This window comes from Stenella coeruleoalba (assembly GCF_951394435.1).
Source record: "Stenella coeruleoalba genome assembly, chromosome: 18".
In the NCBI taxonomy this organism is placed as follows: domain Eukaryota; kingdom Metazoa; phylum Chordata; class Mammalia; order Artiodactyla; family Delphinidae; genus Stenella; species Stenella coeruleoalba.
The window spans coordinates 62,114,941-62,139,148 of NC_137164.1; the positions used below are offsets into that span (position 1 = coordinate 62,114,941).

At 38.5% G+C, this 24,208-nt stretch overlaps 1 protein-coding gene across 6 annotated transcripts in view; it reads left to right on the forward strand.

The window, feature by feature from the left end:
• GPC6 (glypican 6) overlaps positions 1 to 24,208 on the forward strand; it is a 1,079,647-nt gene that overhangs the window by 261,902 nt on the left and 793,537 nt on the right. For all 6 annotated transcript variants that reach the window (XM_079902538.1, XM_079902543.1, XM_079902542.1 and 3 more), the window contains one exon: positions 9,827 to 9,985. In XM_079902538.1, the coding sequence (XP_079758664.1) occupies positions 9,827 to 9,985 (159 nt within the window). The remainder of the gene's footprint in view (positions 1 to 9,826; positions 9,986 to 24,208) is intronic.

Below are 24,208 nucleotides of genomic sequence, written 5' to 3' on the forward strand. Positions count from 1 at the left end.
GGTCTAGGGTCATTTTAATTGAATTTGGGGACTTAACTAATTGAAAGAAAAAGCCAACCAACAACATACAGTACTTGAACTTCATGTCATGGTGCACCTGAACTGGCACATACTAGCCAGTGAGAACTCACTTAAATTTGCAGGAATTTTGGGAACCTATTATTAAGCACAGTCATTATTTAAAAACCACATTGTATAAATTTACAGTTAAATTAATTGTTAAGAATAGGGTAATAAATTCTCAAAATTTATCACCTTCTAATCATTTTATTATTTGTTACACTCTTGAGGTCTTCATATCTGTATGGAGGAAGTGTTATGTGATGGTGTGTTGCTGCACACCTGTTCCCAACTTGAAATTCAGTAACATCATTTTGGTAACTAGAAATGAGAGAATTTATACCTTGGAAATTGGAAAACTATAAGTCGGGGCTCCCCTTCAAAACCTAGAGCTGGTTGTTAAACATTTGCCAACACAGCACTGACTCCATCTCCAATATCTCAGATACTGGGATTGATGGGCACTGAGAAGGGAAAAAAAAAGAATAAACAATGGTTCTACACTTTAGTAAACAGATAATCATAGCCAATCGTAGTAAGTGCCATTGTAGATGGTTTAGGAGATAGTAGAGCCAGTACACAGGTTTCCATACGTTCTCTTTTCATGGAGTTCTTAGTCTTAGTGTCTGTATCACTCATGGTTCTTCAGAGAAACAGAACCATCTCTCTATCTATATATAAAGAGAGATACACAGACACACACACACACATGCTATACCACCTACATATTTATGTGTGTACAGTGTGTGTGTATATATATATATATACACACACACATACTGTGTAACCTACATATGTGTGTGTGTGTGTATGTGTATACACAGAGAGAGAGAGAGGTTTATTTTTAGGAACTGGCTCAAGAGATGTGATTGGGGGGCCGGCAGTTCTGAAATCTGTAGGGCAGGCAGGCAGTCTGAAAACTCAAAGCTGATGTTGCAGTCTTAAGGCAGAATGTCTTTTTCTCAGGGAAGCCTCCGTTTTTGCTCATGAGGGCTTTCAGTCGATTGCATGAGGCCCGCCCTCATCCAATTATAGAGGGTAATCTCCTTTACTTAAAAATCAGACATCTTAACCACATCTACAAAATACCTTCACAGCAACACCTAGATTAATGTTTCATTAAATTACTGGGTACCGTAGCCTAGACACATTGACACAAAAGTGTAATTTTTCTGTGGTGCTCCTAGGCTAGAGGAAATACTATTTTACTTCTTGTTAAATTCAAACAACTCACTATTTATACCCTGAAGAACTTAGTAGTCATTTGAAAATATAATACACATAGAATGTAAGAAAAAGATAGGTGTACATCACAACGAAAGGGGAGATGAGGGCGTGAGGTTTCTGATACCTTGACTTGGCTTTTTGGTTATCTTGTTCTCAGACACCTACAGATTATAACTGAAGTTTTCCGTACTTAGATAACTTTCAGTTTGATTTTGAAATACAGAAATAGTGAAATCAAGATTTCTTTACTGGAATTCACTCTCGGAGAACTATCTTGAAACTAAAAATTAACTTTTGGATGTTGATGAGATTTTATTATCATTTAACTGCTTCCTATATGAGCATTTTATATTTTATATTGAATGTACAACCTGGTGAATGTAGTACTCAGAGGAGTAGGAAAGGGAAGTTCCCCTTGGGAGATTGCTGAGTTTATCAGAATGGCTATTTATCAGAAGGTGAATCTCTTGGGAAAGCACGCTCATTAATTCCACTGTCCATCTTTCCCCAGTTCATTTTCAATACACCTCTGGGGTGGGTACTGCCTTTTGATCATTTCTCACTCCAATGTTTTTCTGATTATATTAATACTTGAAACAATTTTTAAATTAATTTTCATTGGAGTGTAGTTGCTTTACAATGTTGTGTTAGTTTCTGCTGTACAGCAAAGTGAATCAGCTATACATATACATATATCCCCTCTTTTTTGGATTTCCTTCCCGTTTAGGTCACCACAGAGCCCTGAGTTGGGTTCCCTGTGCTGTACAGTAGGTTCTCATTAGTTATCTATTTTATACATAGTATCAATAGTGTATATATGTCAATCCCCATCTCCCAATTCATCCCACCCCCTTTCCCCCTTGGTATCCATATGTTTGTTCTCTATATCTGTGTCTCTGTTTCTTCTTTGCAAATAAGATCATCTAGATTCCACACATATGTGGTAATATACGATATTTGTTTTTCTCTTTCTGACTTCATTCTGTATGACAGTCTCTAGGTCCATCCACTTCTCTACAAATGACCCAATTTCATTCCTTTTTAGGGCTGAGTAATATTCCATTGTATATATGTACCACATCTTCTTTATCCATGACAGCAAGATTCAGAGATATGATGAGAAGAGGCTGAGAAAACTCAAGGAATGACAAAATAATTCATCTCTTCCCTTTTGCCGTGACCTAGGTGCAAAAAACTTTTACTCTTATTAAATGTCCTCCCTCCTTTGGCTTTAGAATAGTCAACTACAACACTGTGATTCATCAGTTAGCTTTGAGATTGCATTTTACATTGGCTTTGCATTAATTTTTTTACGAAAAAAATGGTGTAATAAGTTGTGTGGCTATTTTGTGACATATTTTGAACTGTGGAATCACATCGTTGTTAAGATTTGCTGTTGTCCCTGTGAAATTTAACCACAATTTTGTTGAGCTATTTCCTATGCCAAAGAAGACAAGTTGCAGCAAATAATTTTTTTTTCTGAAATCTTTCTATTCTTTACTTTTTTAAACAAATACCGGGAAAGAATATGCTATGTATTCTTGTGTGTGTGTATGTGTATGCACGCGTATGTGTCTACACTTACAAATTACTGATGATCGTTTGTGTTAGGACAGTGCTTTCATTAAATGTCTCAAAATTTTACATGTATGAATTAAGTAAGATATGTCATGTTAAGACAAGGAGAAACCTCTTCTATTTAAAAATGATCAAACTATCGACAGAGTTAACAATTTTATAATATATTGAGTCAAAGTAAGATGTGAGAAAAAGGAAAGATCACTTTTGGCACTCTCACTGCTGCATGCTCTGTAAGACCATCTTGATTCAAGCAGTGCCCATTCTCTATCCCCCAGACCCCTCACCCCTTGTTAATTCTAACCACTCTTTATTCTATGCCCCATCATCACCCCCGAGACCATCAGCTTTTCTAAATAACAGAAGCAAGGAAATGGTAAAGACCCAAATCATTAGCAGAAGATCTACGGAGGTGGGATCTATACCATCTAGAACAGAATGTTTGAAATCGTTTCTCTGCAATTCTTGGAACAGATTTAAACAATTAACTCATGGGTGCCACTCAAAGGATTTATTTTTACAAAATGCAGAGTGAAAATTTTATAACTAAAAGCGTTAGTACGTAAAGTCTTTATCAGCAAGTTGACAACATCAAGGATGACACTATTATAGGTGACTTGAGTGATAAGATCCACTGAAGTATACTGAACATGAATTGAATTTCTTAGAACTTGTGTAAAAGTTTGAAGATTTTTCATCGTGGTACTGAACAACTTTGTTAAAGAAAAGCAGCCCTTCACAAAATGGAAGGATCGTTTATAATAACGCTTCACAATGAGAAATGTTGAAGAAGCGCTTATTTGGAGGTTTGGGGAATTTGAACTTAAAGAATGAACTAGAGCATACATTTGAAAAATGTGGCTTTCCTAAGGTCTGCCACTTCTTATTAGCCCATATAGGAACTTTATGACACCAAAAACTGTCCAGAGCTATTAACTGCAATTTAAATTTTCTTAGCTATCAGAAACTCTAGCTGTAAGTTCACTTATTCTAGGGTATTTTACTTCCTTAAACCTGTTTCCTTGGATTCTTTGCTGCAGTCAACTTCCCAGGCACTAGATGAACAAAATGATTGTTTATTTGAGGTGACATATCAAATGATGAGACTCTAGCTTGGTACCAGACACAGCTAATTGACTGCGGGGATTTTAATAGTTCAAGGATGAGAGAACTTTGGCATAGAACGTATGCTCTGAAGAGGGCCAAGTCTAAGACAAATATTGCACTCGAATCAAATGGTATTTGGAGGTTCAGACGCTGAAGTGCTCTGTGTTGTGAGATCTTGCCATCTTCTTTGTACTTTTTAAAGTGTTTTGATTTCCTACCTACCTTCTAGGAGGTGCCAGGGTAGTAATTTCCCTCCACACTCCCAACACTATAAAAGCCAAGAATTTGTCTATAGTCTGTGAAATGTGACTCATTCGGGGTACTTCATTTTTGTTGTTTGTTTATTTGGAATGTGCATTCTGAGATCCCTGCGTGTCACCTCCGAGGGCAGAGAGTCTCCTGCAGGCGACCCACGGAAGCTGACTCCTGTGGTTAATGAGGTCCTCCTGTCTCCTGCTCTTTCCCACCGTGCCACTCACCAAGTCTATTCCTGGCAGCTTTCAGACCCTGGGCCATCCCTGGAGGGAGCTCGATCTGGCAGAAATCACATTTCTGCTGTCACCTCAGCATCCTGGAGTGAAAACAAACACCTGGGCAGGCATTTGGGGAAAGGCATTGTAAAGAGTGACACATAGTTGAAAGGAACATGTAGGAGGAGCAGCCCCATCTCTTCTGTCTTGGAAAACAGATGACAGTTTATGGTCTGATTGTATGTCCCCAAGCCTTTGCTCACTCTGTAACTTCCTGGTGGAACACCTTTCTTCCACATTTTTTATTTCTCTTGTTTATTTTAGAGCTAATGAAGATTTCTATAAAAACACAGGGACTCAGGAATTCACTGGCATGAACTTCAGGTGCCCTAAGAAAGCAGGCACCTGTGTAAGCTGATTTCCTGACCTTGAGTCTCATCTTGCGGGATGTGAACCTATCATCATGATTTGCACATAGATTTTTCAATACATGTTTGATATGTCAGGGTACAGTCATCATAGTTTCAATCCCACATTTTCTGCCTGGAACCAGCTATTTAGTATCTTTATTATTAGTGATCTTGGAGGTGCCTGGTGGTACTCCAGTTGAGCTAAATATTGTATCTAGTTATGTAATAGATAACATCTAGAGAACCTAAGGGGATTTGAGAAAGGAGTGTGGGTGGGGAAATCTAAAAGGACAACATATTTTTCTCCCTCATAAATTACAGCTTTGGAAGAATCCCATTATTAATTCAAATACTCTTAAGTGTCAGGAAGTATTTAAACTGAGAAAAGTTTCGTATTCTTGCTCTTTGGAGAAATTGGAACAGGAAGGGTGAGAGGTAATTCTTTATACAGCCAAGTAGCTGTCGTGTCTGATTTCGGAAAGTCAATATTTCAGGTGTTACAGACCCTGTGGTCTCTGTCTAACTACTCTTCTGTTCTAACCCTAAAGCAGCCATAGGCAAGGCATGAATGAGTAGGTGGGACAGTTTTCCAATAAAACTTTATTTATGAGAGGGGAGGGACAATATAGGGGTAGGGGTTAAGAGGTACAAACCATTATGTATAAAATAAGCTACAAGGATATATTGTACATCACAGGGAATATAGCTAATATTTTATAATAACTATAAATGGAGCATAACCTTTAAAAATTGTGAATCACTGTATTGTACACCTGTAACATAATACTGTACATCAACTATTCTTTAATAAAAATTTTTTTAAAAAACTTTATTTATGGACAATTAAATTGGAATTTCATAAAGCTTCACATAGCACAAAATATCATTCTTTTGATTTTTTAGAACCATTTTGCTCACAGGTCCTACAAAAACAGATGGTAGGCTGGCTTTGGCCCAGAGGCTATGGTTTGCACACCCCTGTTCTAGGGCCAAAACTAAAATAAGTAAATGAACCTACTCACAACAAATTGTCCAGTTGTCCTGAGTCTTTTTGGCCATTCAAAGTCATTAGGTTGTTTTGGCAGTTAGCAGTGGCCTCAAATTAGGGGGAGAGAGGAGCTGTTCAGGAGTTTAATTCCTCCACAGCCTTCTCACCTAGTGATGTGTTAGGAAGGAAGCAAGGCTCAGTCTCAGTGGACCACAGGTTTCATGGGCGCTGGTCCTGTGTGTTTGGGGACATTGTCGTCGTCGTCTTTTCCTAGGAACTCTAAGAAGAGCTTTGCACCGAAGAGTTACTCTTCCTATAGTACGATTCGTCAACATTCTGGTGATCTCCCCATCTGTTCACTTTCTCTCTCCATCTTTTTTATCTCTGTCTCTCTGTCTCTTTCATTATCTCTCTGCCAGGGACCCGTACAGAGGAGGAGACATGAGTTGACTTCTTAAGGACACTTTAGTTCAATTAAAAATATCGAACACTGCTTTGAGTTAATAGGGCAGCCTCTTACATATATTTCCATGACTATATATACACACACACAAGAAATAAATTTGGTTTAAATTTGTCCCACTAAGAAGTATCTTTCTCTTTTTATTTATCACTTGACATAAAATACTGATTTTCTTGGAGTGATTAGAGATTATCAGACCTCCAATCCAATCTAATTTCATGAATGTAGATCTACAGGGTTTCTTCCACAAGTATCCTGAATACAGCTATTTCCCTCAGGTCATAAAATGTTTACTTTCTTTTGGTCAGTTTTTCACCGGAAGTCCCATGCATTTTGTTGTAAACTCAGTTGTAATGATTCAGAAGTAGAATGCAGTCCTGATGTACTAAATCTTGAGAAATGGACATTTCATTTGTGCATAATATAGTAGGAAATGGAGTAGGGGGAAATAGTAAATGGAGTAGGGGGATTTAAGAAAATGGTTTATAACAGGTCAGGGAAAGGAACATTCTGTAAAGTTGTTAGTATTAAATATCCACTTAATCTGGAAAAAGAGAGTTGTTCTTATCAGTTAGCCTTGGTATTTTATAAAAAGAAAATTAGTGATTTGTGGACCATTTGCTTTTGATAAAGCCATACTTATTCCTTCCCAGTGTTTTCAACTCTAGAACTACTTTTCTGAATGGGATGTATCAGAATCACATGTGGGAAAATTTCAAAATTCACATTGTTCTATCCCATCTCTTTTTGGCATGGTCAATACCTTCAAATAGGAACTCATCAGGAGGGCACCTGTAGTTGAGCAAGTTGAGTTACCACTCGATGCAACAAGTGAGGATACACCATGGAGAACCAAAGGGTTTCTCAGTAAGAGGGACTTCAACAGACTCTTCTGTAGGATTTGGATTTGGGTGGGTGATGTTGGGAAGGGTTCCAAGAAGCAGGGCCTCATCCTAGATCGGAGGCTGTCAGAAAGCAGAGGTAATTCTATAATAAGGTATCTCAATAAATATGACCAGCAAGGAGGGAGACTAGGATGAAGATCAATCTGTAAACGGTAAAGAAGTACAGAGGCTCATTTTGCCTGAGAGAGAAGGTACTTTGGGGATGGCACAATCACCTTGTTTCTGTCTGTGCTGAGACAATTTGTTTTAAATTAATTAATTAATTTATTATTTATTTTGGGCTGCATTGGGTCTTCCTGGCTGCGCGCAGGCTTTCTCCAGTTGCGGCGAACGGGGGCTACTCCTCGCGGTGTGCGGGCTTCCCACTGCGGTGGCCTCCCTTGCTGTGAAGCATAGGCTCTTGGTGCACGGGCTTCAGTAGTTGTGGCCCATGGGCTCAGCAGCTGCGGCTCGCGGGCTCTAGAGCGCAGGCTCAGTAGTCGTGGCGCACGGGCTTAGTTGCTTCGCGGCATGTGAAATCCTCCCGGACCAGGGCTCGAACCCGTGTCCCCTGCATTAGCAGGCGGGTTCCTAACCACTGCGCCACCAGGGAAGTCCCTGAGACAAAATTTTGACGTGGCCTTGCTTTGTCTCATTTCATCCTCGTCTCAGGGTAATCTTGTCTGAGGTGGGTGTTCTGTGAGATTGTTTAGGTGTAATAGTTATGGTGACCTGGCTGTGGGTACCGGGCAGGCTGGCTTCCGAATGTTAAGGGCAGCTTGTTTTTTCTTTCTGAATATCTACCCCCTGCCCTCCTTTCTGTCACCACTGTGGTGGCCATTACTTTCTAATGACATATTTCCAAGTTTTTATTACAAAATATTTTAAATGTATAGAAGAGTAATGATAGTAATATAATAAACACCATGTAAATATCAAGCAACTTATGAAATAAAAGATTATAGATAAAAGTATTTGAGCATTTCTCTCAAATCCTAATTCCTCCTGGGAGGAAACTGTTATCTTGAATTCGATGTTTATCATTCTCAAGTACAATGCATTTTCCTTTCCTTTAAAAAAAAAATATACCTAAGATATTTTATGGTCTCCTTCCCTTCCAGGAATTATATAAGATCTAACTTTAATACAGACCCGTGATTCTTTTTTATTCTGGGGTTGTTTTAAGTAGGCACTAAAGCATCCAACTGCATGAGACAGACACCCTATACTTCAAACAGGGTCATGGGGACATAGTTTTATATAAGTGCTGTTAAACATTATAAATGAATTGTAATCATCGCATCAAGCACTCGTTCATTTGGTTTTTCCATGCCCTACAGTGATTTTAATCACAGGGACAATTTGTTGGTTTTATTTAGCAAGATGTTGGGTGGATTTTCCTTCTTCCTTCTGCTGGCTCCGTTAAGCATTTTTGACACTGACGGAGCTGAATCAATTGGAAATTCACATTTTATGCAATAACAGACCATTTTAATTTCATGAAGCAAGGGCTTGGCTTCCACTTGCAAATAGCACCGAAGAAAGCAATATTGTCAAAAGAAGTGGCCCAGTATATCGAGAGATAAATCTATTGACTTAAACCCAAAACTTTCATTACCTTTTGCTTTACATTTCCATACAACATAAGCATTAATTAAACCCATCAGTGCCTTCCTCCTCGCAGGAGAACATTTTCTCTCTGACAAGAAATGTTAACCGAGGGAACATGTGGCACAGGAGACCAGCCATTAAAATCACACTTGCTTTCACTGGGAGGAAAGCTGAGGCATTCTGACGGTCGGATGAGCAGAAACAGAACACAGCGAATGATTGCCATCTTTTCTTGGCCCTGCTGTCTAACAGACTATGGTGATGGGGCTGAATGTCTCTTGCCTCACTTCAGGTTTCCAAAGATAAGCACATTTATAACTGTATTGCATCTCTTGTCACCCGGCGTTTCCAAAGATAAGCACATTTATAACTGTATTGCATCTCTTGTCACCCGGCGTTACTGGGTACCTTTCAGATGAAAACAGGAAAATTGTCGTGGTCTTCTGGGGTCTTTAATGTACCTTCACTTACATGACAGGGGCTGGAACTAAATGTCAGGTCTCTTAGTCCCTTTGGGCTGCTACAACAGAAATACCATAAACTGGGTGGCTTATAAACAGCAAACATTTACTTCTCGCAGTTCTGGAGGCTGGGAAGTTTAAGATCATGTCACTGGTAGATTCAGTGTCTGGTGAGGGTCTGCTCCCTGTTTCACAGACCCCATCTTTTGGCTGTGTCCCTAAGTGGCAGAAGGGACAAACTAGCTCCCTGGGGTCTCTTCTAGAAGGGCACCAATCCCATTCATGATCTAATCACCACCCAAAGGCCCCATCTCCTAATACTATCATCTTAGGGGTAAGGATTCTACATATGAATTTTGGGGGGTCATAGACATTCAAACCATGGGGTGGGTTCAACTTCAGTCTGGAGTATTTGGAAGGTTAGATACCCTGAGGCCTAGATAAAAGTTCATGGGGAGGGCTGGGGGGCTGGTGGAACAAGGACCCCAGGATTTGAGGGAGATGTCAGAGGAGCAAACTCCCTGAACCCCTTATCATTCCATGCTGACGTTTACGTACTCCTTGCAGGGGAACACTTAAGAATCTGTCCTCAGGAGTACACGTGCTGCACCACGGAAATGGAAGACAAGCTAAGCCAGCAAAGCAAACTGGAGTTTGAAAACCTGGTGGAGGAGACGAGTCATTTTGTGCGCACCACTTTCGTGTCCAGGCACAAGAAATTTGACGGTAGGTGACAGTTTTTATTTCTCGTTGTTCTGGGTGTGCTTTTCGATGCGAGAGTCTTGATATTATATGAAAAACATTTTCTTTAAGTGGAAGCTTTTCTCTCCTTCTTAAACATTTATAACTGTGTCTATTTTTAGAAAAGGCATGAGCGCTCTTGACAATTTTTATGTCTTGGAAAAAACCTGAGTTAACAAAGAGCTGTTTGGCATTTGTGGTTCGCCTGTGAGATTTATTCTGAATGATTTGGCTTACGTTCTCATTATTAGAGTGATTCTAAGTCAGGTTTTGTCACACCATAGCTTGTCTTCAGTTTCCATCTAGGGATTTGCTTTGAAGTCATTAAATGTCATTTAAAATTATTTGAAATAGAACATCACTTTTAAGAGGACAGGCTTGTTTTAAAATGCCCAGTGACATAGACTCCTTTATTTTAGAGTTTTCCCTTCCTATAGTATAACTACATTTTATATTGTAGTTGCAATGCATCCAGCAGAAGGTTTAGACCCTTCATTTATTTCTTGATAATAAGCAGTCGACTGCATTTCTGTATTCTATTTGTTAAATAAACATTTTGTATTAGAAAGCACAAAGGGTGAAAGTAATTATTACTAGGTTTTCAGCATTGAATTTTCCCGTCAGAGCCTCAGAAAGATATTCAAAAGCAATCTGACTTTTATCAACTGAATGAACAATAAAAATGATAAAGATAATATTCTTAGGTGGTGAAAGTTGTCAGTGCTCTGTGAAATGAATGCACCTTACTATGGCTCCTTGTAAACCAGACTTGCAAATTGTAGGGACCCTTCTTTGTGCGCCTTTGGTTTTAGTAAGTTGCCCGAGGGCAACAGAACCTTCATTCATTTCCTCCAGCCTTTCCAATCAATGCACAACAAAGCCAGTTCAGAAAAACCTTGCCAAAGTTCGTCTTTTTTTTCTTGGGATTTTTTTTTTTTTTTTAATACTCGCTGTAGTAGGCAAAATGTTCTGTTTCATTGCTGTTTTAAACTGGCCACACGAATTTCTTTAAATCAGTGCTCCAGGTTCTAAAAGGCTGGTCCACCTGGTGGTGTTTCAGTACTCAAGATAATGTGACATTTTCCGTGTAATTAAAGGGACTTATATTTTTGCAAGTATGTTTCAGCATCTTCACATTCTTCCTCTGTCTCTCGCTCTGTGTTCAACTGTATATGTGGATGTATATGAAAATAACTTTATTTAGAATTGATGCTGCAAATGTTGTTCCCTTAAATGCAACTAGGAGTACTTGGGAGTTGGCCTTGATTGACAGATTACAAATCCAGTGACCTTCAGGAGCCCCTGAAGGGGCTCCTGTGTTTGAGGAACTGTAATGTATCGGTTCAAACTGAGGCAAATTGAAAGGTCTTATTCTTTGTTACAAAAAGCAGGTGAGGGTGATCTGCTGCTTCTGACTTCTACCTACTTCTTTAGAAAACAACTCTTAGGGCTTTTATAAAGCTGTGCTCCAAAATTAAGTAGGAATAATTCCAGAGCAGTATTCACAGTACATAATATATATTCCTTTAAATAAAAATATTAGACTTAAGGTAGATTTATGGGGAGTTGATTTTGTATTTTTTAATGAGTAAAGCTATTCAGCAAGACTGAGCCAGGTACTTCCTGTATTCTCCTATCAATGATTTTCAATATTTTTGAATTTATAATTGGTAACCCCAGATCTCATTACTCTTACTAAAGAAACCACTCTCTCTTTGTGTGTGTGTGTGTGTGTGTGTGTGTGTGTGTGTGTCTGTCTCTCTCTCCCTCTCTCTCTCTCTCTCTCTCTCTCTCTCTCTCTCTGTCTTTCTCTCTCTGTACAGGTACGTTTTAAATTTTTCTAATGTACTTAAGGGTATTACGTCAATTGGTTTGACAAGACATTGATTTTGCTAAGATTCAATCTGACGTAGAGGGTGATGAATTCTCTAACAACAGTGCATTTCATTATAGTTGCCATTAGGCTGGGATGGGAGAGAAGATTTTTTTCAAGGAAGCTTTCAGCTAAAATCTAAATGTGATCCTGGTGAGCTCAGCTTTTGAAGAGCTATCTTTAAAAAAATTATAAAAATATATAAATTAAAGAGTCACCATTATAATTTCTGATCCTTCATTAGGCAATTTCATGAAGGTCAGCCATGCAACTGTATGATTTATCTTCTTATCCCACAAAGGTGATCCTGCTAAGTCACCTTTCAGGAACGCTGGTGCATTCATGCGGGCAGTTTTCCATTTGTCCCCTTACCTTTCTTTAACCACTTCCTCGTGGCATTTATTGATGACTGTCAGTTGGTGTGCCGAGGAGCCCTGTCTGGGATCAGCTGTGGAATGTTACCCTCTGAGTTTTATTTTCCCAGATGAGACCAATGGTGCTTTGAGAGACTTCAGGTTTATTTTTAGTAGCTTCCTATTCTGTGGGTCATTTTGCATTATTGCTGGGATCTCTGGATTCCAACGTGTTCATTTTGCATTTCCGCCTCTGGTCCCACTTTCTCAGAGATCTTGATTTCTCATCTGAATTTTACAGGTCTTTGCTGGCTATGTGTTCTTTATTATATGAAAGACGACTATATCATATGAGAAGGTGACCGCTTTCCTTCCTATTTTCAATAAGTACAGCAACTAATTAAATTGCACCTAATATATGTGATTCAGTCCATACTCTATTCAGAGAGGCTAGATTCTATCACTGTTAATCATTAGTCTATAGTCCTGGCATTCCTTATTATACTAGAAATGTTTTGATTCCATTTAGCTTGTCATTTTGGGGCAGAGGTGACTTTTAAAATTTGAAATTCAAAACCATGTAACAGAACATAAGATTATATTTATTGTCATATTCTTTCCCATTTTCTATGAATATCTTTAGTAATATTTAGAAGATACTGTATAAATTTATAAATATTCATTGCATGGTCAGAAGCTAAACCTGAATGAATATGAATTTTCCCCAACTTTCTTAAATGGCCCAGCTTTGTTCCATAGCCCCATTAGCCGAAATGTGTGGCTGAGAGGCAATGAATAGAAAAAAAGGGTAGCTGAGAGGCAGTGAATTGAAAAACTATATAATATCAATTGCAGAAATTTTCCCTCTCTGGCAGAGAATTTCCTTATAACTGAGTAGCTCTTTTTCTTTTTCAACATAGAGTTGAAATATGATGAATATATATAAAATAAAAGTTTATGTTCTTGGCACTGGTACTTTTCCAAGTATCTTGCGAGGTTTTTATTTGTTTGTTTGTTCTGCCTTTTCTGGCCAAATCTCCACCTCTGACTGCCGTTACACATCTCTGCAAGCCCCTCACCTGTTGGCCAGGGCCTGGCCACCGCAAATGTTCTCTCAGAATACACAGGGATGCTCTCAATTTGCTCTGTAACCAAGTCCAGGTTTTCTAACACATCCAGTGGTTAAAATTATGGATGAAGACCCATCCAGGTACACCTGGAAGAATGATCACAACTCTGTTGCCTTACTTCTTGCTTTCTCACCTCCGCCAAGTACCCCAGACAGCCAGAAGTACATAAACAAATAAACAAATCATATAAAAATACAGAAAAAGTGGCATCTTTGTGTATCCACTCATTTTCCTAGCATTTTTGTGTTTAGTAACTGTCTGACCTGTCCTATTGGTATTTGTATCTAAATCCTAATGGCTGTCATGCTTCTAAGTGTCTAATTTGTTAGGATCCTTGGAAAATGGAGAACAATCCAATACTCTGATAATATTAATGGTGATAATAGGCAACATCTGGCCATGTTCCTTGCCCGTTACAGATGTTAACCTACTTAACACAAGTGAATTGCAGGGCAAAGCCACACAGACACTCAATGGCAGAGTCAGCAACCCGTCCCAGGCTGAGCACTCCTGGATCCTTGCTCTTAGCTGTAACTACCCCATAATCTCTCTCGTGCTTTCCAGCCCCCAAATGTGCTGAGATTTCCCCATCAGCCACATCTTTTCCTCTATCTCCCGCTGCCGGTTCTGTCCCATTAATTGTGGGGAGGAGGTGGAAATGTCTTACAGAGAAAAGTGGAAAGAGATTTTTTTTTTTATCCTTAAGAAACGAAAATTACCCATCTAAATATAGTCCAGCCCTCAAGGAACCTGGAGCCCGGAGAGAGTAAATGACTTGCCAAGTTTCCACCAAGAAAGATGAAACCAAGACTGTAACTTGATGCTTTTGACTTACATCAGATTTATAAATAGTAATGTGATAGCAAGTCGATATTCAGTTGAAATTCTAACTCAGCTTTTATTTGTTTTGAGTGGACACTGGCTAAAAATTACTGATATTCTTTTAACAAGGAAATAGTGATATTGGTGGGTAAAGAATCTAGCCATATTTTTGGAGAAGAATCTAGCCATATTTTTGGAATCTAGCCGTATTTTTTTAGGTAAAGAATCTAGCCATATTTTTATTCCATTGAAGGTCATCCCTAAATTAAAGGGACGTGAGTGTTTTGTGTAAAAAAAAATGTTATTAAATCAATGAAGGCATATTATTTATTTTTCTCACCTCACGAAGCCCTGGTAGCTTCTCTCTCGATGTAGGTACCAGTACCCTCTTCTCCAGAATCCTGTATGGAGTATAGATTATTCAGAGGCAGGAACATTTAGTTGAAGGGGTATTTTCTTTTGGCAGTTTTTTCTTCAGATTTATTTGAGCTGGTATTTATTCACATCTGAAGCTCGATATGAGGTTTTTTGTTTAGTATGTTCTCGGCCTTATTATTTTACCCTCCTTCCTGGTTTTTATTTACGTGTTTTAATGATACACATTTGTCTGGAGATTTTGGCAGCAAGTATATTTTTTAAAGCAAATTAAAAAAAAATGTTGAGCAGTAATTTCAATCCTCCCAAAGAACTTATTCTATGGTAACACCCTCAGACTTCTCATTTTTACTGAATGCGGGAATAATTTATACATGGCGGCATAATATTTTTGTGCTGCAGATCTGCATGTGTTTTCTTTTTAAATATCACTTCTCGTCTATATATTGTAGAGGTGACAATAATGTAATAATATCTTTAAAATATGGTCTAATTTTCTCACAGAATACACTTATTTGAGAAGCAAAAATTCCTAAGTTGTTTTCCTTATGGTAGTAGAATCTTCTGTATTTCCTGTCACATGGGTGATGTGTGTGTGTGTGTGTGAGTGAGATTTCAATTTGGAAACATTTATTCAGAACCTACTGTATAGAAGGCACTTAACTAAGTGTATAGTAGATACAAATATGACTAATAGTGACTAAAATATGGTCAGTCTGTCACAGAGTGTACCTTGTTGGGGAGACATAAGTATAAAACTAACACTAAGGAAGCAGAATCAACTATACCATAAAGTAGAAGTCCAATGGAAACAGAAAGGAAGGAGTCAAGTATTTTATGGAGAGGCACCAGAGAAGACTTTTGGAAGGTGGGACACACAGGACCCTTAAAGAGTGACTTAAGGTGGTGATGGTTAAAGAGGTGACAGGCACCAGAGATTTTGTTGGCATGTCCACAGAGTCCTTGGGACGTGCAAACATAGTTACCGTTGATTGTCCCGCAACAGTGTTACCTTATTGACATTCGGCCTACATTTATGACGTAGATAACCTGTAGAAACCTTTTTGGTCCTGTATCCGTCTGCTATTGTTTTGTAACAACTAACCGCAACATTTCAGGGCATGAACAAGAAGCGTGTCTTTTTCCTTGAATGCGTCTTTGGGTTGGCTGGAGTTTGGCTGTTCTGGCCTGTGCTCAGCTAGGCCTGCCTCTAAACCACGGGTCTGGTCTGGTCTGTTCTAGACGTCTTTGGGAAACAGCTCTCTGCCTACGTTCTTCTCACGGTGGAGTTTGGACCTAGCTTAGAATTGGCAGGCGGTCTTCTCAGGTTCCATTGACCAAGGCAGATCTCATGGTGATTCCCAAAATTGACAGGCAGGGTGTATAGAATCCGCATGGAGGTGTGGAGATGGGGGAAGGAGTGGATATTCTACATCCTAATCTACCACAGTCCTCGACTGACTGCTGTTCCTTAAACAACGTTTTACCTTCCACGTTGACATGTGGTATATATATATATTTTTGGCAGGGGGGCAGGGGTGGGGGGAGGCAGATTTTCTAGGAATTTGAGAGTAATAAGTAATTTCTAAATAAAGCACAGTTTGGCAAACACACCCGTTATAGACTACGTCCCATATCCTAGCACATTAACAAGCACACTCAGAACACACACACCACTTCCATGATATTATTCAAGAATAAATAGACGTGATATTTCCATTTCTTTTGCTACTAGCCCCCTTGTTTATTGTACAGAATAACAAGCTAACTGTAATTCGTAAGGGTTATCATGTTAATCAGCGTAGGAAGTAATTAGCCAAATGCCTCCTTGAAGTTTGCTGGGCCACCACCTCAATGACATGTATTTCATCTGGAAGACACTCCTCTGGAAGTCAGGATGTGCTGAATTGGGTTTTAGAAATTGGAGAAACGGTCTCACTGGCATTGGAAAGTAATTTGCCAATTCTCCCAAAGGGCAGACCTTCCAAAAGCAAGAATCAGCTAGCCAGGGATTGAGCGTCGCCAGAACTAGTAAGCAGATTTATAAATCACAGATGCCTTCCATGGGCTTGAGATGTGGGAATAGATGATCCATGGCAGGGCATTCTTTAAATTGCAGTGCACGAAGAACCCAGATCTTTGTACAAGTGAAATTTGTCTCTCTCTCTCTGTCTCTCACTTTCTTTCTTCTCTTTGGACAGATCTTTCAAAACTAACGAAACACCACTGATCAGCAGCTGTGTGTCCTGTGTGATGGACTACCAATCATTTTCTAATTGTTATACCCGTACCACACACCTTCGAGTAACTGAAAACATAAAGCTCTCAGCGTAGTTGTAATATTATCATCTTATTATCACCAATTCCCTTGTATGGTGGGTTGGCTGAGCAGCTGTTTCACAGACAAGCCGATTTCTTTCAAGTATTACTCTATCAGAGGCTGAAACCAGCCTACCAGAAGGGGTCTTGGTCCTGAATATTAATGAGCAGACAAGTGTCTGTTCCCTGACAGTGGCTCACTAATCCTTTGAGTAAGTATGGCTAAATTACAGGAGAAATTTTATTTCAGTTGAATTGATCTGCCACTGGATAGAGAAAACAGGTTTTCTTATTTTAATGAAAATCAAGAAAAATATTTAATGGTATGTAAATTAGAGCTCAGTGGAAACATTTTTGTCTTCAAACCTGAGAACACAGTAGCTCAGTGTGGACTGGTTCAGCTGCATGGTGTGTGTAAAGATAACGGAGACCTCATTATCTCCTGTTAGGTGTGATGTGCGTGGGAAACAGTATAAGCCCTCACTCTCTAACTGGAATTTCGTATCATTTCTCAAGTGATATGGAATTGGAATAAAAACGGGCTTTCTTCCTTCACCGAGACAATGTAACATCTCCCTTTTCCAAACAAATAACAGGGTAAAGGAATAAGAAAAGTGTTTGTATGCTTTTCTAAGATTCAAAAGAAAATTGTGCAGATGAATCTTTATCTGAAATGACGTACCTTGTCCTGATGGAGTCCCTGAAGTGGGCAGATAGAAAGAACAAGATGGGCATAAATGTGATAACGGTTGAAGCTAGTTGATGAGTCCATGGGGCTTTATTATAATGTTCTCACTTTTGGGTGATTTCTAAATGTATGTAATTAAAATTTTTTTTAAAAAAGAGAGAACTGACTTGAGCACATACAGGATGAAGATTTCCAGACTGTGAATTCATTCTAGATATAGAACAATGCCAACAGGTATTGCCAACTCTGTCTTGCGAATTCAACAGTAGTAAATTACACAGGACATACCATTTTCAAATTGCAGAGATGAACACAACTTATAGAGATTTTTAACTCAGGTCACGGCCACTTAGCTTCTGCTTCCACCCAACATTTTATTATTGTGTTGCTAGAAGTGGCATCTCTAGTTTATCCACAGGAACAGACCTATTAAAATGAGGCTTAATCCTTAGATCTTCCTGTTAAGTGTGATTCAAAATGTCAAACTCTTGGTTAGAAGATGTATGGACAGCAAGACAAGCAGATTATTCAAACACAAACTTTGGCAAGATTCAGAAGAAAATATAAAGCATATATTATAAATGCATTGTAAATAACATTTCTATATCACTAGGTAGTCCTCCAGTGATTCTCGGTTGAATGACAACCAGCATGAGCTCTGGGAGTTTGGCATTTTAGCAAACCCAAAGGAAGAGACAGCTTGTCTGAACAGTTAATTCCATATGATTCCGTGTATTCCATTAGACAGGAGGAGAATCCTGATCCCACATGTGGAGGTAGAGTTGGTAACCAGCTAATAAGCCTGCATGATTCACGACACTCAGAGAAACTGTAAAACAAATTTAAAAAGTACTGATTACACTTTCAGAATTTTCCATTTATTGTTCTTTCAAAAGGGTTTTTTATATTCATTAAATGGACAAATATTGTTCTTCAGATGATTATATATAGTAGTACATGATCTTCACACTGTTTCCTCCCTACCTAGTGGTTAAACTGAGTCCAAACAACTTGAAAATGAAAAGCAATCTTTGAAGGAAGATAGCAGGAAATTGGGCCTCCAAGGCTTTTCCATGCTGGAAGAAATTGTACTTCTCCACCTATTCTTTATTTCTGAAAATTTCTTTGCATATTTTCTCCTTTTGAAAGAACAGTGCGTGGTCATTACAGGTTTTGGTCCTCTTGCCCTCCTGTCTCCTTCTCCTCAGTGCTTGTGTAGTTGACATCTTATCATTTTCACTTATTTAGTAGTGTTCTTTTAATACTATTCTTTTAAAAAAAAGTATGATCTATTGCGTAGTCCCTCTTGAAGCGTAAGCTCATTAAGTTTCCTATTTCTATTTTATCTTCCTATACTTGACTTAATGTGGAGCATATTGAATAATGCTGCAGGGTTGTCTGACTGTGGTACCGACCTGCACAGACCCAAGGGCACAGACCAGTCCGATGAATTACTTAAGTTCCTATAATAAATACGATAGAAGAAAATAGGAAGCCTTGAATTCTAGTTATCTACTAACTCTTAGGGTCCCTAAACCTGGAAGTCATATTTGATTTGAGCAGCATTTATTCCAGTGGATTTAATGGAACTAATTTTAAATTCCCAGAATGAAGATAGTCTTGATTTGGAGTGGAAATAGAGGCCCTTACCTCAAAAAGCAGGATGAGTGCACACACATACACACACACACACACACACACACACGCACACACACAGGTATATACACATGAGTACGGTGGGGTTAAGGTACACACTAGTCACTTGAAAGACCAGTTAACCCACAGATTTGTGTGTTCAAACAGTGGAGATTTTGATTCTGTGGTCCCCTAGGGACTCAGAAATCTTCATTTTGCTTAAGCATCTCACATCTCCGGGTCAGCACACTTTGAGTATCACTGGTTAAGTGGAGTTGAGAGATCAGTGATCAGGATGTAGATCTGAGTCAGAGAAGAATGACAGCGGCTTTTAAATCTTTGCTTTATCACGTCAAAGTCAGTTTAAGTCTGCCAATAAAACGTCCCCACTATGTAAGGTGGGATTCAAGCATCTTTTGACCAAATGGTGGATTTTACACATTAAGCAAGTTTCTCTTTTCTCCTTCGGATTTTGACAGTGAATTACACTCCAGATCCACAACTCATTTAATCTTTTGCTGATCAAAATTATAATTCAGTTGAATTTTTTTATATCTGTGAGCTAAAACATTATTTTCTTTTTCCTCTTTTATTTTCTAGTTTATAGGATCTAACAGATATTTATTTTTCACCATCTAGAAAATACATTTCAATTTTTTTCTTTTTTTTTTTTATTTTTTGGCTTGGGTGATGTTTTCTGAAGCCAAGAATGTAACTTTTTTTTTTTTTTTTTGTGGTACGCGGGCCTCTCACTGTCGTGGCCTCTCCCGTTGCGGAGCACAGGCTCCGGACGCGCAGGCTCAGCGGCATGTGGGATCTTCCCGGACCGGGGCACGAACCCGTGTCCCCTGCATCGGCAGGCGGACTCTCAACCACTGCGCCACCAGGGAAGCCCCTGTAACTTATTTTTAATAGCATTTTTTGATTCTAAAGTATTATATGTTTATTATAGAAAACTTGGATTATTTAACTTTAAAGCATTAAAGAAAAAGTTACTTTAAATTTATGCTCACTTGGGGGGAAAAAAAAACTGGCTCTGAGAAAACTGAGGTAAAAATGTAATAATACTAATATTTGGTTTGTCATGAAAGCTTATTCAAATAACTTCAAAAAAGAACTCTTAATTAAGAGTTGGAACTCTTAATTCCTGTGTTTAATAGTTTATAAATATAAAATGAAAAGCAGAACCCAGTGTCTGTAGGAGGGAGGGGATTTCCTATTTTCTGGGGATAATATTTCCCTACACTTCATAACATTTGGTCAATAAAACTTTGGGCCACTTTTACTATAATTGAGTTGGTCTTTATTGAGAGTGTAATCAGAACTGTGACAACGTAGTTCTGAAGATTTGAGTGGTGTAATAAATCATGATTTATATTAACGAATAGGTCAAGGATGTAATTAGGATGACTCCTTCTCACAAAGTAATGATTTAAGGAAAATAATATGACAAATTTTAATGTCCTCTTGGAATAGTAGTCTACGGTCTACGGACTTTGTTCAGCTGATCATTAGGTCAGCCAGGCTTGCTGTCACTCGCTCCGCAGTGCCCTGATACGTTTTACTACAGGAAGTGGCTTCTATCACCGTTGTCAGGCCTGGAGAGTTCCAAGTCCCACAGACAGAGGATTTGCACATGGGCACAACCTCCTGTCAGTTTCAAGGTTTAGCTCTTTTCTGGTGCATAGAACTCTGGATTGTGTCCTGAGATCAAAGAAGTTTGGGAACAAACTTTAATTCATATTAGTGTTATACATTTTTAAATTGCTAAATACATTCCCCAGAAGTATGTATGCTTCTGTTTTCCAGTGTTTGAGATTATTTTTCCCTTTGATGCTTCTAAATCAGGAGTCTGTTTTTTTCCATGTAGATTCTAGGTGCTTAATGCCAGCCCTCCATATTTTTCTTTATTCACTCATTCATTCCCCATAGATGAGGAAGGGTCTACATTGTTCATGACACTATGGCAAATATTACTTTTTAAAAAAGCCATGTAAGCAGCACAGACCCTGGAGTCAGCAGACTAGATTTCAAATATAAGATTTGCAATTTGTTAAAGTAACCTAGGAAGTTTCTTGAAATCTTTGGGTTCCATGTTTTCTCTTTTCAAAATGACTGTAATAATCGTAGTTTTGAAGATATACATGAGGAGCCTAGGGAGAGTCTAGCAAAAAGTGAGTATTGTTTTTTTTTTTTTTTTGGTACGCGGGCTTCTCACTGTTGTGGCCTCTCCCATTGCGGAGCACAGGCTCCGGATGTGCAGGCTCAGCGGCCATGGCTCATGGGCCCAGCCGCTCTGTGGCATCTTCCTGGACCGGGGCACGAACCCATATCCACTGCATCGGCAGGCGGACTCTCAACCACTGCGCCACCAGGGAAGCCCGTGCTGACTCTCCCCTGCTCTTCACTCTGGTCATCATCATTGTGCTTACGTTGTTATCCTTAAGGAACTGACAGTCCCCCGGAGCCACCTAGACAAGAGCCTAAGTAGCAGTAACGCAGATTGGTGCCATGAGTGAAAATACAGAGAAAGTGGTAGAAGGGAATGAAATTACTCCATGATGGGGAGACCGTAAACAACTCTGTGAAAAGACACAATGAAAACTGTCTTGGAAATTAGGAAGGATTTGGACCTCAGTTCGGAAGGATGTGTAAATGTGAAGGAAGGCATGGAGGTGGGGAATCTAAGAATACAGGCTTAATTCTGTTTGTGGAACAAAGGGTGCTTGAACGAAAGAGGAGTTGGACCCATTATTAAGGTCCTTGAGTATGTTTAAAAAGTGGAAAAATCAGTCTATTCTCTGAAAATGAACAGGTGTTCTTTTTTATTTTCATTTAAATAATTGAGTTGACTGTTGATTTTGTAGTTTTGTTGACAAAAGTTAAAATCCCTGTTGAACAACAACTAACAAAGTTTACACTGTGGAGTTTGTTCTGTTTAATTAATGGCTGACAGCAGACATGTGGATTAGAGAACAAAATGAACTCAGTTGATTCCTTAGATCCTTCAGTGTGAGCATCTGTATAATAATATTTGTAAACGAACAGTGAACTTCCAGGCATCTGTGATTGAGTTTGATTCATGTGTGGTGCATGCCTGAGAATTCTTTACATTAGGACTGCGAAAATGTTGGTTCTGCCTCAGAGCACAAAGTTTCGACAGTGATTTGTGGGGAATGGTAGGTTTAAGTATAGACTTTTCTTCTGCTATCCTACTTTCAGGTTTCTCACTACAGTGAATGTGTGTTACTGTTAGAATCACAGAAAATGTTAAATGGTTCATCGGATTATGAAATGAACATTACCTTTCCTAAAACCCTTCTGCATACAACATATCTCAGCCCTTGAAATGAGTTGTCCTGTGGAAATTTTCTCATGAGTGTGTCAGGTCCCAATTTCAAAAGCGAATTTGTATTTAAAATTGTTAAATTTCCTATTGTTGTAGTTAATAAAATGTTAAATTTCTGTTTCAAATATGTAGCATAAAAGTTCCTGCAACAACGTTACATGCAAATATATAGGACAAGAACCCTGCTATAAATATTCCAATCAGCAACAGTAGTGGACGTATAACTAATGATAATTGCCCACTTCATGTAATGAGGTGAACTTTCTCAGTAACAATTTAGTATACAGCTGATTTACTATCTAGATCGTTGGGGCTGGTGAATACAAATATCTCTGTGCACTCAAATCCTTTCTATCACAGAAATCCCAGAGCCTCTGGAGCTCCATTAAGAAGTCTACATTATATAAAGACATTCATATTTATTTCTTGTACATTTATATAGCATTTATTAAATTGCTGTTGGTTTTTCAGAGTTGCTTTTTTAACACCCTTAAATCCTCATTTAAAATGTGTAATTCTTAAATGCAGCTAAAATCTCCACTGGTTCAAGTTATTAGAAACGGACTGATCCACAATAGCATGGTGTGCTCTTGGCTTGCTGCCAGTGGTGAATGAATGCTGCATCACTGGATAACTAATGGTAACTCTTACCCCAGGTTCACTCACTGTGGTTAATATTGAACCAAGTCTATCTGTGCAGAGTTCTTTAAGAGGCCAAGACATTAAGATTCCTTGGCATAAACATCAACCGGGCATCACCTGCACACCTAAATGTATTTCTTGCCAATGAGTAACGCTGTTCCTTCACTACACAGTCTACACAGAAAATGCCAGAACTTGATTTAGGGAGTGCAGCCATCTTCTGACTAAGGTTCTTCATTCAGGGCCTTTTGTTGGATGAATCCAATTCTGCTCTGTTCCATTCCTCATTTGAATGAAGTATGTTCTAAGGGTCATCAGTTTTAGGCAAAGTTGAAGAATAGATTTTTTTTTTTTAAAAAGCAACAATATGTTTTCCTTCCTCATAAGAACTTTGCTCAATAGCATAGTACTATGATTTAGTGGGAGCTTAATAAAAGCTACCTTGATAACAAAGCAGAAAGTTCAGCTATTTTTCTTGCTAATGTAATACCTTAAATGTGGCTTTATTCTCTGCTTTCATTGTCCATTGTAAAACATCTTTCTTAGTATTTGGACAACAATAAAGAGACATCACTGTTGTCAAATATCTCAACAATATCTCTTTAACATAAGTAATATATTGAAAGAAATAAAGCATCAGTAACCTTTAGAAAGGCTAATTAACTTGAGCAATGGTGACTAATAACATTTTTTCTTCACAAAATAATTTTTGACATCTAAACGAACACCAGCACACGGAGTAAACCATATGCTAGATATGTAGCATTTCAAATTGAAGAAGACCTTTCTCTTTAGTAGGTGATAAGATACTTAATTTAAAGACTATAATTACTTTCTCCCATTGGAATACTAGGGTCTGAGGAATAGAGGATATTTGTTTTAAGTATTAAAAATAAAGAAAAATGTGCTTATGAAAAATACTTTTAAATGAGATCGATCTGCATTTATATCAATAATTGCATATTATACCATATTGAGTAACCCATTGTTGTGTTTTTTCAACTGCAGTTCTTATGTCCCAA